At 38.0% G+C, this 18,695-nt stretch overlaps 1 protein-coding gene across 1 annotated transcript in view; it reads left to right on the top strand.

The window, feature by feature from the left end:
* TTN (titin) overlaps window positions 1–18,695 on the top strand; it is a 281,643-nt gene that overhangs the window by 176,622 nt on the left and 86,326 nt on the right. The window contains 30 exon segments of the mRNA XM_053597943.1: window positions 2,612–2,735; window positions 3,286–3,552; window positions 5,191–5,288; window positions 6,026–6,194; window positions 6,290–6,556; window positions 6,663–6,929; window positions 7,019–7,297; window positions 7,389–7,797; window positions 7,901–8,025; window positions 8,119–8,385; window positions 9,169–9,438; window positions 9,529–9,831; window positions 9,929–10,231; window positions 10,495–10,682; window positions 10,888–11,002; window positions 11,109–11,393; window positions 11,495–11,646; window positions 12,799–12,946; window positions 13,101–13,278; window positions 13,839–13,960; window positions 14,054–14,341; window positions 14,451–14,747; window positions 14,871–15,057; window positions 15,912–16,027; window positions 16,391–16,690; window positions 16,886–17,185; window positions 17,278–17,383; window positions 17,482–17,678; window positions 17,762–18,067; window positions 18,168–18,446. Coding sequence (XP_053453918.1) covers window positions 2,612–2,735; window positions 3,286–3,552; window positions 5,191–5,288; window positions 6,026–6,194; window positions 6,290–6,556; window positions 6,663–6,929; window positions 7,019–7,297; window positions 7,389–7,797; window positions 7,901–8,025; window positions 8,119–8,385; window positions 9,169–9,438; window positions 9,529–9,831; window positions 9,929–10,231; window positions 10,495–10,682; window positions 10,888–11,002; window positions 11,109–11,393; window positions 11,495–11,646; window positions 12,799–12,946; window positions 13,101–13,278; window positions 13,839–13,960; window positions 14,054–14,341; window positions 14,451–14,747; window positions 14,871–15,057; window positions 15,912–16,027; window positions 16,391–16,690; window positions 16,886–17,185; window positions 17,278–17,383; window positions 17,482–17,678; window positions 17,762–18,067; window positions 18,168–18,446 — 6,712 coding nt within the window.

The following is an 18,695-nucleotide window of genomic DNA, read 5'->3' as shown; positions in this document are numbered from 1 at the left end:
ACCACATCTCTGAAAAGAATAATAAAATAAATACATAAAAGCAGAGAATTGGGCTACTTTTCTTTCTAGTTCTTTAAATTCATGATTTGCATACTTAAGGACAAAGTATGTTATTCTTTAGCTACTAAATATCTTTTGGTCAAATGAGGAGCTTTTTATTGGAAGATCAATCTTAGTTCTAATGCAGAAACCATACTATTTTATTGAAAATACAGACTACTCAAAAACGTTATTCACATTTCTTCTATTAAAAAAAAAAAAAGAAATCTCTAACTGTTGCTAAAATTTTTTTCTGGAGTTAGAAAGGATCAGTTTACTGTACTTTTACAGGGCCTCTTGTCTCTCTCAGCATAGGAATTTTAATCCTTTAGCCACCCAAAATACTTCAGCTTTTTATGAACTTGCTTCCACATTACTTAAAAGTCTCTTTCTCAAAAAGAACTTAAATAGAACCTGTGAAGTAATAAAATCATTTTATTACATTTTACAGGTTTTGCTTAAATTAAGTCTATCAGAATAAACTTGCTCTTGTCAATTTAGGCCTTTAATCTTCACTTTTTGCAAATCTTTAACCCCCATAGTGACAACCACCAACCAAACAAAAACAGTTATAATAGGAAAGGTGAAGAGAAAAATTTAGAAATGAGTTGTTTGCCTTTTTTGTTTTTCTTTCATCTTTTGTTTTATGTTTTAGGCTATCAGTTTTAAAAAGATCTTAAATGGCCTTTGATAAACTTGGATTTAAACTTCAGTAGTTTAGTCACAGACTTAATGCCTACTGTATTATAACATTGTGCTTCCATTATTAGTATTTTAAAAGGATGATCTCTAATAGTATCCTTACAGAATCCACCAGAAAATCTTCAGCATTCATTTCATTGGTTTGTTTTTATAAGGTAGCAGTTAGTTTTTCCTCCTTGTTTTCTTTTAGTATAGTCAAGGTAGATTGTATACAGGTTATTTCCTGAGAACCATTGTGCTCAGAAAGATGTGCTCGGTAACAGAAAATGTTCTGTAGTAACCCCAGGGGAATTCAGATAAAAAAGCAATATGTTAATAGATAAGATATATCTGTAGTGAATTAGAAATTAAGACACTTTCAAAATAGCCAAAAATCACAGCCCAAAATTTATATTAAAATGTTATTAAAAAATAAAATTTTTTTTAAGGACCACATATTTGAATTCATAGCTTTGTTCCTAGGACACATCTTCATTACCCTTCCTATCTGTTGTTTTTCCTTGGCCAATCTCTATAACTAGGGTAATCGTATGAATAACCATGCCCAGCTCTTAATTAAGGAAAACACTTTCAGATGAAACCTTATTTGTAATTCTTTCCTTCTCACCAACATAATAAATAATTCCAACCGTAAAAACTTCTACATTATTTTTAACTCAAACTGTGCAGAAATATATCTGGATAGCAGGGTATAGCTTCTTAGACATTTTAGATCACAGAACTGGAAGAATCCTCAATTCTCTTATCTTTATCGGCACCACTTCTGTAGCACCCCTGATACTTACTCAAACAAATGAAAAGAGAAGAAAAGTTAACATCTTTGTTTGCAGTTTTGAACAAAATTAAGAAGTTATACGAATTATTTTCACATAGGTTTATTTTGTTTGGAAAATAGATTTAACTGCTAAAATAAATGGGGAAAAGAGTGGGAGGTTTAGGAGTAGAGTGAGGGTCTGCAAGGAGAGGAAGCCAGTCAAGGGATTTAGGAAAGTCTTTATTAGAAGGAGGAGAATGGTGTCTGACCAAGAGTCTGCTCATTTTCACATAGTTTCAAAAGGCTTTTCTTAATGTGGTTGGAATGCAGGTGAAAGGTGCCATCTTTTTCTGCAGAGTGAATGATGCCGTGTCAGGGACCCATCTTAGAATTACTCCCTCTGCAAAGGTGTTAATCTTGCACCAGGGCCTTATCTCTAGTGTCAGCCAGGACGAGGGTAGGAGATTATGTGCTGGGGTGGGGGTGGGGGGGTGTTGTTTCCCAGAAACACTGGCCTTGAAGCACTCCAGGGGTGTGGGGAAGGGATTGCTGTGGTCAAGTGGTCTGGTCTCTGACCTGCTTTCTTTGCTAGCTATCCTAGAGGGTGGCTATACTCTTGTCAGGGTCGTGAGGATTCCTGCTGCACAAATAAATTGTAGCTCATTGTTACATGGCAAACAGCTTGTGTTTAAAATGTAAGGTTTCCGTTCAGCTTATGATATTTTTTTTCCTTTCATGATTTTGCTTTTCCAAATTAGGAAAGCCAAATATATATATACCCAGGAGCAAAATCCAGGCACATATTATATGTGTGTGTGTGTGTGTGTGTGTGTGTATCAAAAAAGACCACAGGTATAAACAGAAATTAGCCTAGACAATTTCAGTGTAAAAGGCCTCCTTGTAACTATGTAAAGGTAACTACGAAAAGCTAAAATTTTCTTTAAAATTCCAGTATTGGTTAAAACTTTTTAAATAATTATATGCTATGTACGTGATTATAAAACAACTTGGACAGCCCTACTTCAAGCTGTTTACCTAAATGAATTAAATGCTCCCATAGACTGGATTGATGTTTCACATATTCTTAAACTCCACTTTTTTTTACAAAACAACTAGGTGGTCACACGTTGTGAAGGAAAAGTTCATACGCTTACCCTGAGAGATGTAAAGTTAGAAGATGCTGGGGAAGTCCAACTAAGAGCCAAAGATTTCAAAACTCAAGCCAACCTCTTTGTGAAAGGTAATTACAAGGATTCCTTTCAAATACATGTATAATGCAGAGACTTGTAAATAATGCTAGCTCTCCTTTATCTTTATATAATGAGTATGATGATCATGGACATCAGCTAAATATTCAAAAGTCTAATTTTATTTTTTACTTTACTTGATTTTATAACACTTCACAGATTATTTTTAAAAGTACTGAGTCAAAATTGACTAGCATAGGTTTTACTTCCTCCTTCTCTTCCTGTTATTTTTATTGCACATCCTAGATGTTCAAAAACCAGCTAGAAGAAGAATTATTATCAAACTAGGTATCCATCACTTTATTGACTAGGAGTTGACTATTATTTCATTGGTGTTTCATGCTTTTTAGATACAATTTTCCTCTGTGCAAATAATGATAAAACATCATTATTAGAGGAAAATGTCTGAGTGGAATCGAAACTTACAAATGAATCTTAGAATAGAAAGAAGTCTGGGAGATGCCAGAGGAAAGTTGAGGAAGTACGGAAAGTCTCGAAGAAGGAAAGGAGAAGTACCGTGGCTAATGAGTCTGATTCTTTCAGAACCCCCAGTTGAATTCACTAAGCCCCTTGAAGACCAGACGGTCGAAGAAGGAGCCACTGCAGTACTGGAGTGTGAAGTCTCCAGAGAAAATGCCAAGGTGAAATGGTTCAAAAATGGGACACAGATCCTCAAAAGCAAGAAGTATGAAATTATTGCTGATGGCAGGGTCAGAAAACTTATTATACACGACTGTACCCCAGAGGATATTAAAACATACACTTGTGATGCTAAGGATTTTAAGACTTCCTGTAACCTGAATGTTGTGCGTAAGTATTCTTACACAGGACTTTTGGTTTTAAACTCTTGGATAACAAAACAAACACTTTTTTGCATGTTCTTCTTGGCCTAACTGCATTTCTTGGCAATATTTAGATTGACGCTGACCTAACCTGATTCTTTAAGAGTTTAAAGAAAAAAAAAAGAAAGAAAAGCCTTTATGCTACCTCTGGTCTGCTGAAAGACAGAAGGATCACTTTTCGCTATGCTTCTGTTCTCTCACTGAGTTGTGAGCAGATGCTCTCTTTGCCTACATGAATGCGTAAGCCTACTGCATGAATATGTGGACAAATGAATAAAAAAGATAAGTAAGGAGCCCTAATTTCCATAAAGTGAAAAGTTATTTCCATCTGGAAGGAAAATGAATTTCCTGGTCTGGGGAACAACTAGAAAATGAGCATGAAATTTCGGTTTGAATAGGAGCAGATGAGAGGTCGGCTGTCATACAACAAAGCCTGGCACATAAGTCACTCTCTGAGAATAAGAACGGGCAAGAAGATGGAGCGAGGCTCGGATTCTTTGAGTCCCAGATTCTTTGGATGGAGAGAACTCTAATGGTTTTTAGCATTACTTCTTCCTTTGGTGAAAATATCTTTTTTCAAAATGCCACACGCTTGCTCATTTGTTTTCATTCCTTTGTCCAGTGACGACATTTTTCAGTGCAGATTTTTGTGCAATACTTGTTTGTTCGGTTTACTTGCTTCCCATCAGTCAGCAGCTACAACCTAGTGGGCTTGTACTTCATGCATCTTGTACTGCGTTATTCTTCCCACCATGTGGTTGCCCTGTTTTCGCTTATGCCAGAGCAGCTTCTTGAGCCTCCTTCCTCCCCTTGTCATTTACCTCCACTCCAAGAAGGCTCAACTGCCATTAGTTATCTTCAAGCCTGTTAGCCAGAATCTTATTGATCAAGAAAGGTCATCCTGGTAAGGACTCACAAGGTGCTCTGAAAGAAGGAAAAGCAAGGGGCAGCTCCACAATTAGTATTATACATCGGCAGAATTAATTCTGGAGATAAATAAAATGTAAAAACCCAAATGGCCCTCCCATGCAAGACACATTGCTTTGTTGCACTAATAGATTTTATGCCTGACTTACATGTGACATCTTTGAAGCTGATTTCTTTTTAAATGCTAAATGTACGTGATTTCAATTACTCACTCACGCCTCTTAGCCATTCACAAGGCTGATCACAGTGCCTCAAACTGCATCATCATTGAATTTTGTTGGTTTCTGAAAGACTGCGTGGCTGCCTTAAATAAGATGTTTCTTTGCTACTGGTGTCTCCTTTGACAGTATCTTTCAACTCTGACATGGTAATCAATGAAGATTTTTCTTCCAGCTATTATTTTGGAGGACCAAGATGGCCTTCTAGTGTATATACTGTATAGTGGGTGTGTGTATTAGCTGGACATATAGTATGCCACATCTTTTTATGTAAAATACAGCGCTATATAAAAAGCAAAGCATCATACTTGAATGGTGTCTCCAAGTGATTTCAAAGTAAATTGTAGCTATTAAGATTAAAAGGTCCTCCAAAAGACTAACTTTTCTTACTGTACACTATCGTCATGTCAGAGTACCTTTCCAGAAACCTCATTTTGAATTCTATTGACGTTCCCTTACAGCTCCACATGTGGAATTCTTAAGACCACTCACAGATCTTCAAGTTAAAGAAAAAGAAATGGCTCGGTTTGAGTGTGAAATTTCCCGAGAAAACGCTAAGGTCTGTGATTATATACCCGCTATCTAAATGACTTTATGTTTAGTTATGGTCTATCAAAAATGGGGGTAAAAAAGAAGTTAGTCAAATTTTCCTCTGATCACCATTTTACTATTAAAAATTATTTTAGTATAGGGCGGCGCCTGTGGCTCAAGGAGTAGGGTGCTGGTTCCATATGCCAGAGGTGGTGGGTTCAAACCCAGCCCCGGCCAAAAACCAAAAAAAAAAAAAAATTATTTTGGTATAAAATATGTACTTGACTTAATTGTTCTCTGTTTAGTATTATTCATTTATAATAACTTAAAAAGCACAGGACTCACAATCTGGAGACTTAGCTATTACTAGTTTGAATCATATGAAATTGCTATTTTCTTAGATCAGAATTATTTAAATATTAATGATTATATTTGTGTCAGCTGAGTACTTCTCGTTACCATTAACTACCATTTGCAAGTTCCTTCAAGTTTCAGTCTCAGTCACACATCAAAGGAGTTTTATATGCTCCCATTGTTTTTAATCATTGATAATGGTATCCTAGAAGCTCACTTCATAATAATTGGTAAGATTATTCTCACCTTTTGGGTTTACTTATATTTGCATCTACCATCATGGTTCTTATACTAAGAAGTCTTGCTAGTTGCTTTCAGAAAAACTCAGGATCATAGGTGCTCTTAGGGACACTTGTGTGAAGGAAAAACAAGAAGGCTTATAAAGAAATACTATATTTACCTTGAATATAGGTTCAGTGGTTTAAAGATGGTGCTGAAATTAAAAAGGGAAAAAAATATGACATCATATCCAAGGGAGCAGTGCGTATTCTTGTCATCAACAAATGTCTACTGGATGACGAAGCAGAGTATTCCTGTGAAGTAAAGACAGCAAGGACTTCTGGCATGCTGACAGTCTTGGGTAAGGGCACAATTATCCTTGGCAGAAGTGTATGTGTTGGGGAAAAAACCCAAAACTTTCCAGTTTAATTCAATGGTTGTTTTTTTTTTTTGCAGAAGAAGAAGCTGTCTTTACCAAAAATCTTGCCAACATTGAAGTTAGTGAAACAGACACTATAAAACTGGTTTGTGAAGTCTCCAAGCCTGGAGCAGATGTGATCTGGTACAAAGGAGATGAAGAGATCATTGAAACAGGGAGATATGAAATACTGACTGATGGGCGGAAGAGAATCCTGATCATTCAGAACGCTCACCTTGAGGATGCCGGCAGCTATAACTGTCGACTGCCAAGTTCTCGAACTGATGGCAAAGTCAAAGTCCATGGTATGAAAATTACAGTGAATGACATTTTATTTTTAACAATTCATACTTGTCAGATTTAAGGTACATATGCATAAATTTCCAATATCTTGCAACTTTTTCTTTCTAGAACTTGCTGCTGAATTTATCTCAAAGCCTCAAAACCTTGAAATACTTGAAGGAGAAAAGGCTGAATTTGTCTGCTCTATATCAAAGGAAAGCTTTCCAGTCCAGTGGAAGAGGGATGATCAAACACTTGAGTCTGGAGATAAATATGACGTTATTGCAGATGGTAAAAAGAGGATCCTAGTTGTGAAAGATGCCACCTTACAGGATATGGGCACTTACGTCGTCATGGTTGGGGCTGCCAGAGCAGCAGCTCACTTGACGGTAATCGGTAAGTTTGATCTTGCTTTTTTGGTTTTACTTGTATTTGTGTTTATTTGGTCATTCTTCATACCATGAAATCTTGTTGGTTGCTTTCAGAAAAACTCAGAATCATAGTTCCTCTAAAGGACACCCGGGTAAAGGAACAGCAAGAAGCTGTCTTCAACTGTGAAGTCAATACAGAAGGTGCCAAAGCCAAATGGTTCAGAAATGAAGAAGCCATATTTGACAGTTCAAAATACATCATTCTCCAAAAAGACCTGGTCTACACCCTCAGAATCAGAAATGCACAATTAGATGACCAAGCCAACTACAACGTATCTCTGACCAATCACAGAGGTGAAAATGTTAAAAGTGCAGCCAATCTAATAGTAGAAGGTAAATAATTTATATGGCATTAGAGACTTTGTTCATCAGTTTCTAGAATAAAAATAACTAAAATCGACATAATTCTTCTCCTTTTCAACAGAGGAAGACCTTAGGATTATTGAACCTCTTAAAGATATTGAAACAATGGAGAAAAAATCTGTCACATTCTGGTGCAAGGTGAATCGTCTCAATGCAACACTAAAGTGGACCAGAAATGGAGAAGAAGTGCCTCTTGACAACCGCATATCATACAGAGTTGATAAGTATAAGCACTCCCTAACCATTAAAGACTGTGGCTTCCCAGACGAAGGCGAATACATCGTCACTGCTGGACAAGATAAATCTGCTGCCGAGCTTCTTATCATTGAAGCTCCCACAGAGTTTGTGGAACACTTGGAAGACCAGACCGTCACAGAGTTCGATGATGCTGTGTTTTCCTGCCAGCTCTCCAGAGAGAAAGCAAATGTAAAATGGTACAGAAATGGGAGAGAAATCAAAGAAGGCAATAAGTAAGCAAAAGCTTCTCATTTTCTATTGCTGTAGCTCTATGTCCACTTTCAACAATTCGGTGGTCCTTATACAAGCTAACTGATCATTCAACCTTTTCTTTAGATATAAATTTGAAAAAGATGGAAGCACACACAGGCTCATTATAAAAGATTGCAGGCTGGATGATGAGTGTGAATACGCTTGTGGAGTCGATGACAGGAAGTCTCGGGCTAGGCTTTTTGTGGAAGGTACATATTAAGTGAAAGAACAGTTTCAATTTGTGCATATTAGTTACCGATTTTCCAAAAATTATTAACCAAAACTTCACATTTTCTTTCCAGAAATTCCTGTGGAGATCATTAGGCCTCCTCAAGATATTCTCGAAGCCCCTGGTGCTGATGTTGTCTTTTTAGCCGAGCTCAACAAAGATAAGGTGGAAGTTCAATGGCTAAGAAATAACATGGTTATTGTCCAGGGTGATAAACATCAGATGATGAGTGAAGGAAAAATACATAGACTACAGATTTGCAATATTAAGCCACGTGACCAGGGTGAATACAGATTTATTGCCAAAGACAAAGAAGCCAGAGCGAAGCTTGAACTGGCAGGTAAGTCCTTTTCTTTTATTTTAAAATATCCTCACAATATCACAGTTGCATAGATTTTAGATTTCACAGTTATTTAGTGAGAAAATACTTGTGAGAGTCTGTAATTTCCTGCCTACATGTTAACTATTCTAATTTCTCTCACTACAAAGTGTCATGAGTAAGGGGAAATTGGTAGAATTCATCCTCATACTTAAAGACCTTGACAATTCCTGGGACATGGTGGCTGTTTATTAATTCCTGGAACTAACCCATCACCCAGAGAGTGATAGCCACTTCCAAACCTAAAGATAGCCCCATACTTCTCTACTTTCCAATCCTCTATGACTTTAAGGTGTGTTCTCATCTTAACCCAAGACATCCTTATAGACTATCATTATGAAAAAGCCATTAGTGTACCTCTTGTACATAAGAAAAAGTTCGTCTTGTTAATCTTGAACTGAGTATGCAGTGCCTACTTCATTAAAAAAAAAAAAAAACCTGAAACATGTTTTTTACTACCCAGGGTTATTTTTTGGCAAAGAATTGATGTTTTATGATTTCATACCATCTTCAACTCTCTATTCTCTGAACTCTGATAATTTACAAAAAAAAAAAAAAAAGAGGGGGAAGAAAGCTATACCACAGTTAAGCCAGTTAATGCTCTCTGCTGTAAGGTCACTATGACATAACTCCAGGCCTATGCAATAATTATTTGCTAACAAATGCAAAGTAAAGAAGATAGGATGTAGTTTGACTGCAGTTAATTCAAAACTCAAAAGCATCGCATGTTATTTTTTCCACTAGCTGCACCCAAAATCAAGACAGATGATCAAGACCTTGTGGTTGATGTTGGCCAGCCTCTCACAATGGTGGTCCCTTATGATGCCTACCCCAAAGCAGAAGCTGAATGGTTTAAAGAAAATGAACCTTTGTCTTCAAAAACTGTTGATACCACAGCTGAACAAACTTCTTTCAGAATTTTAGAAGCCAAGAAAGAAGACAAAGGAAGGTATAAAGTTGTGCTTCAGAACAAACATGGAAAAGCAGAAGGATTCATCAATTTAAAAGTTATTGGTAAGCCCTTGAGTCACTCAGACTGAATTGGCAAAGCACTACTTAAAGGCATGATACAATACCAAAAATTCTTTTCTATGTGAATTTCAGATGTTCCTGGGCCAGTACGTAACTTAGAAGTAACAGAAACATTTGATGGTGAAGTGAGCCTCGCTTGGGAAGAACCATTAACTGACGGTGGGAGCAAAATCATAGGTTACGTTGTGGAACGACGTGACGTCAAGAGAAAGACCTGGGTTCTGGCCACTGACCGTGCAGACAGTTGTGAGTTTACTGTCACTGGATTACAAAAAGGAGGAGTGGAGTACCTTTTCCGTGTGAGTGCAAGAAATAGAGTTGGCACAGGTGAACCAGTGGAAACTGACAATCCTGTAGAAGCAAGAAGTAAATATGGTAAGAAGTTTTTAAGTGAATAGCAAACTCGTTATTTTTGCTTTTCTCCCCAATATAACCCAAAGCTCTTGTTTTCTTCTTCTTTTGTGAAATCCAGATGTTCCGGGCCCTCCTTTGAATGTAGCCATCACTGATGTGAACCGATTTGGTGTCTCACTGACATGGGAACCACCGGAGTATGACGGAGGTGCTGAGATCACAAACTATGTCATCGAATTAAGAGAAAAGACTTCTATCAGATGGGACACTGCCATGACTGTCAGGGCTGAAGACCTGTCTGCTACTGTCACGGATGTGGTGGAAGGACAGGAGTACAGTTTCCGGGTCAGAGCCCAAAACCGAATTGGAGTTGGAAAACCCAGTGCAGCCACACCCTTCGTCAAAGTTGCTGACCCAATTGGTATGCTTGTCAAAATAAGGAAATAATTACTGCATGAAATATGGAAATTAGGCCTATCAAGTAAATCAAATTAAATAAAAGCTAATAAAAAGGTAGAACATCAGAAAATTTGAAGAAAATTGTAGAAACCTAGAGTGTGCCTAAATTTTGTTTCATAAATTCAATAAACCTATTATTTTAATGAGGATGATAGAATTGATTCCAACACTATCTTAATAAATTATCACTAAATTAAATGGTATGTTCCAACTCTTTCATTCCAGAGAGACCGAGTCCTCCCGTGAATCTAAATTCCACAGATCAGACTCAGTCATCAGTTCAGCTGACCTGGGAACCTCCTCTGAAAGATGGAGGAAGCCCAATCCTAGGCTATATAATTGAGCGATGTGAAGAAGGAAAAGATAATTGGATTCGTTGCAACAAGAAACTTGTACCTGAACTGACTTACAAGGTATGGCCTTTTCATCAGGAAAAAAAAAAAAAAAAAAAGAATCAGGGCACCAGTTGCTCAGTGGTTAGAGTGTCAGTTCCAATGCAGGCCTGCTTAACAAAAAAAAGAGAGAGAGATAAAAAAATAATAATAATAAAGAATATTCAGTGTATGACCATAAATTTAAATGTATACATATTTTACAAATATTAATTCACAATTCTAGGTTACTGGATTACAAAAAGGAAATAAGTATTTATACAGAGTATCTGCAGAAAATGAAGCTGGTGTTTCAGATCCATCTGAGATTCTTGGTCCTCTCACTGCTGATGATGCATCTGGTAAATGGACATTTCATTTTTAGATCTGGGAATAGCACAGAGCTGCTAGAGGGTAACAAAGACTTGAATATGGTATTGAAAACTTATCAATTTTTCTTCTTTGTAGTTGAACCAACAATGGATTTAAGTGCATTTAAAGATGGTCTGGAAGTTATTGTCCCAAATCCAATCACGATCCTGGTTCCAAGTACAGGCTATCCAAGGCCAACTGCCACCTGGTCTTTTGGAGATACGTTACTAGAAGCAGGGGACCGTGTGAAAATGAAGACCTTATCTGCCTATGCTGAACTTGTCATTTCTCCAAGTGAACGTCCAGACAAGGGCATTTATACACTGAAATTAGAAAATCGTGTTAAAGCAATTTCTGGGGAAATTGATGTGAATGTAATTGGTAAGGAACTGAACTTTTGTCATCTAAGGCTATTGGGCAATATTAACAAATGCTGGTTCCAGCCATCAATGACACTGACTTGTGATTGTACTTTTTTTCAGCTCGCCCAAGTGCACCCAAAGAACTTAAATTCAGTGATATAACCAGGGACTCTGTACATTTGACTTGGGAACCACCTGATGATGATGGAGGAAGTCCATTAACTGGTTATGTTGTTGAAAAGCGAGAAGTCAGCCGCAAAACATGGACTAAAGTAAGTTTTCAGCAGTGATGTGTCAGCTCCAGAAATAAGAATCCCCAAAGCTTGAGATACCATGCAAAACCTTTAGGTGTCGTATCTTTTTACCTTTACCTCATTGAAAATGTGCCAAAACTTTTTAAAAATGCATTAATGCTAATGTTTCCTAAGGTATTTCGATCTAGGTTTGTATGATCGCCTCATTTTGTGAGCCTAACCAAATTTTCAGCTAGGTCTGTTAAAAAACAAAACTTACCTATTCACTTTGTTCCTGATAAGTACCAAACATGCCCCCATGAAGCTATATGCTTGGTAAAGAAATTATTTATTTCCCTACTGGTCGCATGTCTTATTCCACTAGAAAACTTTAGTTGGCCTAATCTGCCATTTTTCTTCCTTATGTTTTGTACTAGTTACTATTCTTTGTTTTCTCTTTTCTAAGCCAGGTTTTGATACAATATACTAGTTACTATTCCTTACCCCAATATAAAATCATATTTGTAATACCCAAGCTAGAAGAAAGAATCAATACACATTTGCCATTTGCCATTTTTTAAATGTAGATAAAACATGAAACAGTTTCTACTTACATTGAGGGTCAAATATAATGTATTCTACTTTTCAATTTTTCACTCACATGAAATTAATATAAAAATAATCCAGCAAGGCACAGTGGCTCACAACTGTAATCCTAGCACTCAGGGAGTCCAAGGCGGGTATATTGCTTGAGCTTAGGAGTTCAAGACCAGCCTCAGCAAGAGTGAGACTAAAAATAGAAAAACTAGCTGGGTGTTGTGGTGGGTGCTTATAGTCCCAGCTACTCAGGAAGCTGAAACAGGGGTATCATTTGAGCCCAAGAATTTGAGGTTGCTATGAGTTAGGCTGACACCACAGCACTCTAGCATGGGGCAACAGAGTGAGACTCTGTCTGGGGGAAAAAAAAAATCATTGTAACCTGGCTTATTGTACCCTCAATGAATACCCAACAATAAAAGAAAAAAATTAAAAAAAAAAGAAAACAAAGAATTATAAACCAAAAAAAAAAAAAGAATAAGCCTTAGCATTCAAAACAACTTCCATTTGTATCCCTGCTCATGGTAAAATTCTTTTGACTTGGAAAACGGGTTTGGGAGCAATAACTAATTAACTGTTATTTTTTTATCCCAGGTAATGGACTTGGTGACTGATCTAGAGTTCACAGTTCCTGATCTTGTTCAAGGAAAAGAATATTTATTTAAAGTCTGTGCTCGTAATAAGTGTGGCCCTGGAGAGCCTGCATATCTTGATGAACCTGTAAATATGTCAGCTCCTGCAAGTAAGTATATTTTTTATGGTTTCTTACCTAACCTGGTGCTACCGGTTTTTAGTTTTAGACCAGGAGTTGAAGTTACGGTGCTAGACCCGGGCTGACAATATGGAGATAACTTCATAGGAGGCCTAAGATGGACTTTGTCTTTCAAATGTTATAGCCGTTCCAGACCCACCAGAGAACGTTAAATGGAGAGACCGGACAGCCAAGAGCATCTTCTTAACATGGGATCCACCTAAGCATGATGGCGGTTCACGCATCAAAGGATATATAGTTGAAAAATGTCCACGTGGTTCTGATAAATGGGTCGCCTGTGGAGAACCTGTTGCAGACACAAAGTAGGTTTTCTAACTATTTGGCATAAGAGTATATGTGTACTCTTACTCACTAAAATGGGAAAATTTGAATGTTAGTTTTTTTCATTTAGAATTCTCCTGGTATGCCTGTCTGATTTTTAAAAGTGCTGTTGAACATACTGCTGCTTGAGTTTTACATTAGTTACAGTGTGTAAGCAATTCAGATTTAGTATACTAATCTGAAAATAGTAGATCAACAACTACAGGCCCACATGAGAGAAAAACATGAAACAAAACAAAGGAAGGGGGGTAGGGGCTCAATTAGTTCCCACCTATCAGGAGCAATGTAGGGGTGTACAGGGAAGAACTCAACTACAGCTCAGACTCTGGACTTTACCTTACAAACACAAATAATGGAACCTAATTGTATGAACCCTCATATTAACCCATAATAAAAAAAAAATTTTTAATTAACAGAACAACCTAAATTTTAAAAGACTAGTATTATACCAGAGGCATGAATTTTGGAAAGATTATGAATACTACACAGTGAAACACATTATGTACATGTCACTAAAATATCCTCTTTTGTTTCCTGATAGAATGGAAGTGACAGGTCTGGAGGAAGGCCAATGGTATGCCTACCGTGTGAAGGCCTTGAACAGGATAGGTGTTAGCAAGCCAAGCAGACCCACAGAAGAAATCCAGGCTGTGGACACACAGGGTATTTACTTTTGATCTTTGTCTTATCAGTCAGGCCCCGGCCCTCAATTCTGCTTGAACTTGCTAACATCATAAATACTCTTTTCCACTTCAGAGGCCCCAGAAATTTTTCTCGATGTGAAGCTCCTTGCTGGTCTCACTGTAAAAGCTGGAACTAAGATTGAACTGCCTGCCACTGTAACTGGAAGACCTGCACCTACAATAACTTGGACGAAGGCTGATACGATTCTGAAGCCAGACAAAAGAATCACCATTGAAAATGTTCCTAAAAAATCCACAGTGACTATCACTGACAGCAAGAGAAGTGACACCGGCAGGTACATCATTGAGGCTGTGAACGTCTGTGGCCGGGCCACTGCTGTGGCGGAAGTGAATGTCTTAGGTAAGGAAGTCTCTCATTTTAAAAGGGGACAAGCTCACTCCAACTACTTTCTTGAAAAAACACAGTTTTAAAAAAATCTTTTTATCTGCCTCTATAATACCATCCACAGATAAACCAGGACCGCCAGCTGCTTTTGACATTACAGATGTAACCAACGAGTCATGTCTTCTAACATGGAACCCACCACGAGATGATGGTGGATCTAAGATCACAAACTATGTTGTGGAGAGAAGAGCAACTGATAGTGAAGTATGGCACAAGCTGTCATCAACTGTCAAGGATACAAACTTCAAGGCAACCAAATTAATACCCAATAAGGAATATGTCTTCCGAGTTGCTGCAGAAAACATGTATGGTGTTGGTGAGCCGGTTCAAGCTACTCCAATAATAGCTAAATATCCATTTGGTAAGTTCTCAATCAGCTGACCAAAAAAAAAAAAATGATGCTTATGTCAAATTTGCATTTGCATTTAGATGTCATATTTAGATGTAAGTTATATACCATTTTATATCATTATCTTATCTCTAGATCCACCTGGACCTCCAACTCGCCTAGAACCTTCTGATATCACTAAAGATGCAGTGACTCTCACATGGTGTGAGCCAGATGATGATGGTGGCAGCCCAATCACTGGATACTGGGTTGAAAGATTAGATCCTGATACTGATAAATGGGTTAAATGCAATAAGATGCCAATAAAGGACACAACATTCAGGTATGCCCAAAATCCTCAGCAAGATGTTAAAACAGCAATATATTCAAATCATCACTCTTTAATCATGTGTATCAAATGACAAATGATTACACATTACCATAAAAATGTTTAAATTATTTTTATTTATATTTTCTATTACCACACAATTTCGAAAATGAAATAAATTCTATTTAAGGATGAGTTTCTTAGTCTATTATAAAATATTAACTTTCTGGAACTTTCAAAGTATTTGACCCTCCAGTATATTATAATAATGATCACTGTCATAGGGCGGTGCCTGTGGCTCAGTGAATAGGGCGCCGGCCCCATATACCGAGGGTGGCAGGTTCAAACCCGGCCCTGGCCAAACTGCAACAAAAAATAGCTGGGTGTTGTGGTGGGCACCTGTAGTCCCAGCTACTCAAGAGGCTGAGGCAAGTGAATCGCCTAAGCCCAAGAGCTGAAGATTGCTTTGAGCTGTGATGCCATAGCACTCTACTGAGGCAACAAAGTGAGACTCTATCTCAAAAAAAAAAAAAAAAAATCACTGTGATAGATAACATATTCAGATTAGTACATTTGGCCAAATCTAATGTGTATGATGATTAAAAAGCAATTCTAAATTTATATTAAAATAGTTTCAATTAGATTTTAAATCAGTTTTTCACAATTTAAGTAACTTATTTTCTTCCATGTAAAAAACATTATGTTGGGCGGCGCCTGTGGCTCAAGAAGTAGGGTGCCAGTCCCATATGCCGGAGGTGGCGGGTTCAAACCCAGCCCTGGCCAAAAAAAAAAACCACAAAAAAAAAAAAAACATTATGTTTTTGCTTCAATGTTGATAATGTTATGCATGCATTTTGTTCTTAATTCAGAGTGAAAGGTCTCTCCAATAAGAAAAAATACAGATTCCGTGTGTTGGCTGAAAATCTTGCTGGACCTGGAAAACCAAGCAAATCAACTGAACCAATCTTGATAAAAGATCCTATAGGTATTATTTATATAATTTTCTGTGGGGGCAGCACCTGTGGCTCAGTCGGTGGGGTGCCGGCCCCATGTACCGAGGGTGGCGGGTTCAAGCCCAGCCCAGGCCAAACTGCAACCAGGGAATAGCTGGGTGTTGTGGCGGGCGCCTGTGGTCCCAGCTGCTCGGGAGGCTGAGGCAGGAGAATCGCTTAAGCCCAGGAGTTGGAGGTTGCTGTGAGCTGTGTGAGGCCACGGCACTCTACCGAGGGCCATAAAGTGAGACTCTCTGTACAAAAAAAAAAAAGAAAAAAAAATTTTCTGTGGTTATTTTGAGGCTTAAATTAGGTCCTTTTTGACAAACCTAAATAATGGTTTCCTTTGCTTGCAGATCCTCCATGGCCCCCTGGAAAACCAACTGTGAAAGATGTGGGCAAAACATCATTAATGTTGAATTGGACAAAGCCAGAACATGATGGAGGGGCAAAGGTTGAGTCTTATGTCATTGAAATGCTGAAGACCGGAACAGAAGACTGGGTCAGAGTGGCTGAAGGAGTTCCCACCACTCAGCACTTGCTCACTGGGCTCATGGAAGGGCAAGAATACTCATTCCGAGTTAGAGCTGTGAACAAGGCTGGGGAAAGTGAACCCAGTGAACCCAGCGACCCCGTGCTTTGCCGAGAGAAGCTATGTAAGTCACTCTTGATATCTGAGGTATATAAATTCTTCTCATGTCTGAGAACTACAACAGAAGAGAATATGAAAAAATTATTACTATTTCTTCCTCACTATAGTATTTACTGACAGCTGCCAGAACATTCAGTAAAGATTGACTATTGTGGACAATAAAAGAAACTGAATTTGTTTTTCTTTCCTTCTTGTTCAGATCCTCCATCACCACCTCGATGGCTCGAAGTTATTAATATCACAAAAAATACAGCAGACCTAAAGTGGACAGTTCCTGAGAAAGATGGAGGGTCACCCATTACCAACTACATTGTGGAAAAGAGAGATGTGAGGCGAAAAGGCTGGCAAACAGTGGACACCACTGTCAAGGACACCAAGTGCACAGTCACCCCACTGACCGAGGGCTCTTTATATGTATTCCGAGTTGCCGCAGAAAATGCTATAGGACAAAGTGACTACACTGAAATAGAGGACTCCGTCCTGGCCAAGGATACCTTTAGTATGCTCTCTAACTTAATCTTTGTGACAACAGTTGTCATAAGTTATAACTTTTCCTCTGATTTTTCTAACCATTGATTATTTTGCTTTCAGCTACCCCTGGACCACCCTATGCTCTGGCAGTGGTTGATGTGACAAAACGACATGTTGACCTAAAGTGGGAGCCACCCAAAAATGATGGTGGAAGACCAATACAAAGGTAGAATTTGAATTAATTCATAAAGAATAACTTATACTTCACTGCAAATTCTTAACTTTTTCCATTAATGCTAATGAAATGATTTATTATTTCAATAGATACATCATTGAGAAGAAAGAAAAGTTAGGTACCCGTTGGGTGAAAGCTGGAAAGACTTCAGGACCTGACTGTAACTTCAGAGTAACTGATGTTATTGAAGGAACAGAGGTCCAGTTTCAGGTTAGGGCAGAAAATGAAGCTGGAGTTGGTCACCCAAGTGAACCCACAGAGATCCTAGCAATTGAAGATCCAAAAGGTAAGTAGTGCTGGTTGTACAAAGGATGTTGTCTAGAACTTGATGATAAGGCTGCTGATGTGAATGCTTCTCTCCTTCCTCAGGTCCTCCCTCACCTCCTCTTGACCTACATGTGACTGATGCTGGGAGAAAACACATCGCCATTGCTTGGAAACCTCCAGAGAAAGATGGCGGAAGTCCAATTATAGGATATCATGTTGAAATGTGTCCAGTAGGCACTGAGAAATGGATGCGAGTTAATTCTCGCCCAATAAAAGACTTGAAATTCAAGGTTGAAGAAGGTGTTGTTCCTGACAAAGAGTACGTTCTGAGAGTGAGAGCTGTCAATGCTGTCGGTGTCAGTGAACCATCTGAAATCTCCGAAAATGTGGTTGCCAAAGACCCAGACTGTAAGAACACAATGTCTTTTACAATTAATAAAATAGGCTTGATTCATGCGCTGTATTTTGACATACTCTTTTTTTCTCTCTTTTGGATGATATCTTACAGGCAAACCAACCATTGACTTGGAGACTCATGATATCATTGTTATTGAAGGTGAAAAGTTAAGCATTCCTGTTCCCTTCAGAGCTGTCCCAGTCCCAACTGTTACTTGGCATAAAGATGGCAAAGACATCAAAGCAAGTGACAGATTAACAATGAAGAATGATCACATCTCTGCACACCTTGAAGTTCCTAAGAGTGTCCATGCAGACGCTGGAGTTTACACCATTACCCTGGAGAATAGGCTTGGCTCAGCAACTGCCTCAATCAATGTCAAAGTCATAGGTAATCATACTTAGTTAATTTTATAGTGATAGTATAAATGGCTTAATGAATTGACCATTTGTAAACTAAACGTCCTTTCAAATTACTTTTCTGCATATGAGAAGTAAAACAATTCTAAACTCTGATTAGACTAATTTATCAGTTTTAATTACGTGCATATGAAATGCTAATTTAAATAAGAGATTTAGCATTTCCAAATAATGTTGAAATAACCAATATTCCTTTCTTAATTGTATATATTCACATTTT

The sequence above is a fragment of the Nycticebus coucang genome, chromosome 7 (assembly GCF_027406575.1).
Source record: "Nycticebus coucang isolate mNycCou1 chromosome 7, mNycCou1.pri, whole genome shotgun sequence".
Taxonomy (NCBI): Eukaryota; Metazoa; Chordata; class Mammalia; order Primates; family Lorisidae; genus Nycticebus; species Nycticebus coucang.
This window is presented reverse-complemented; position numbering and strand designations above follow the sequence as displayed.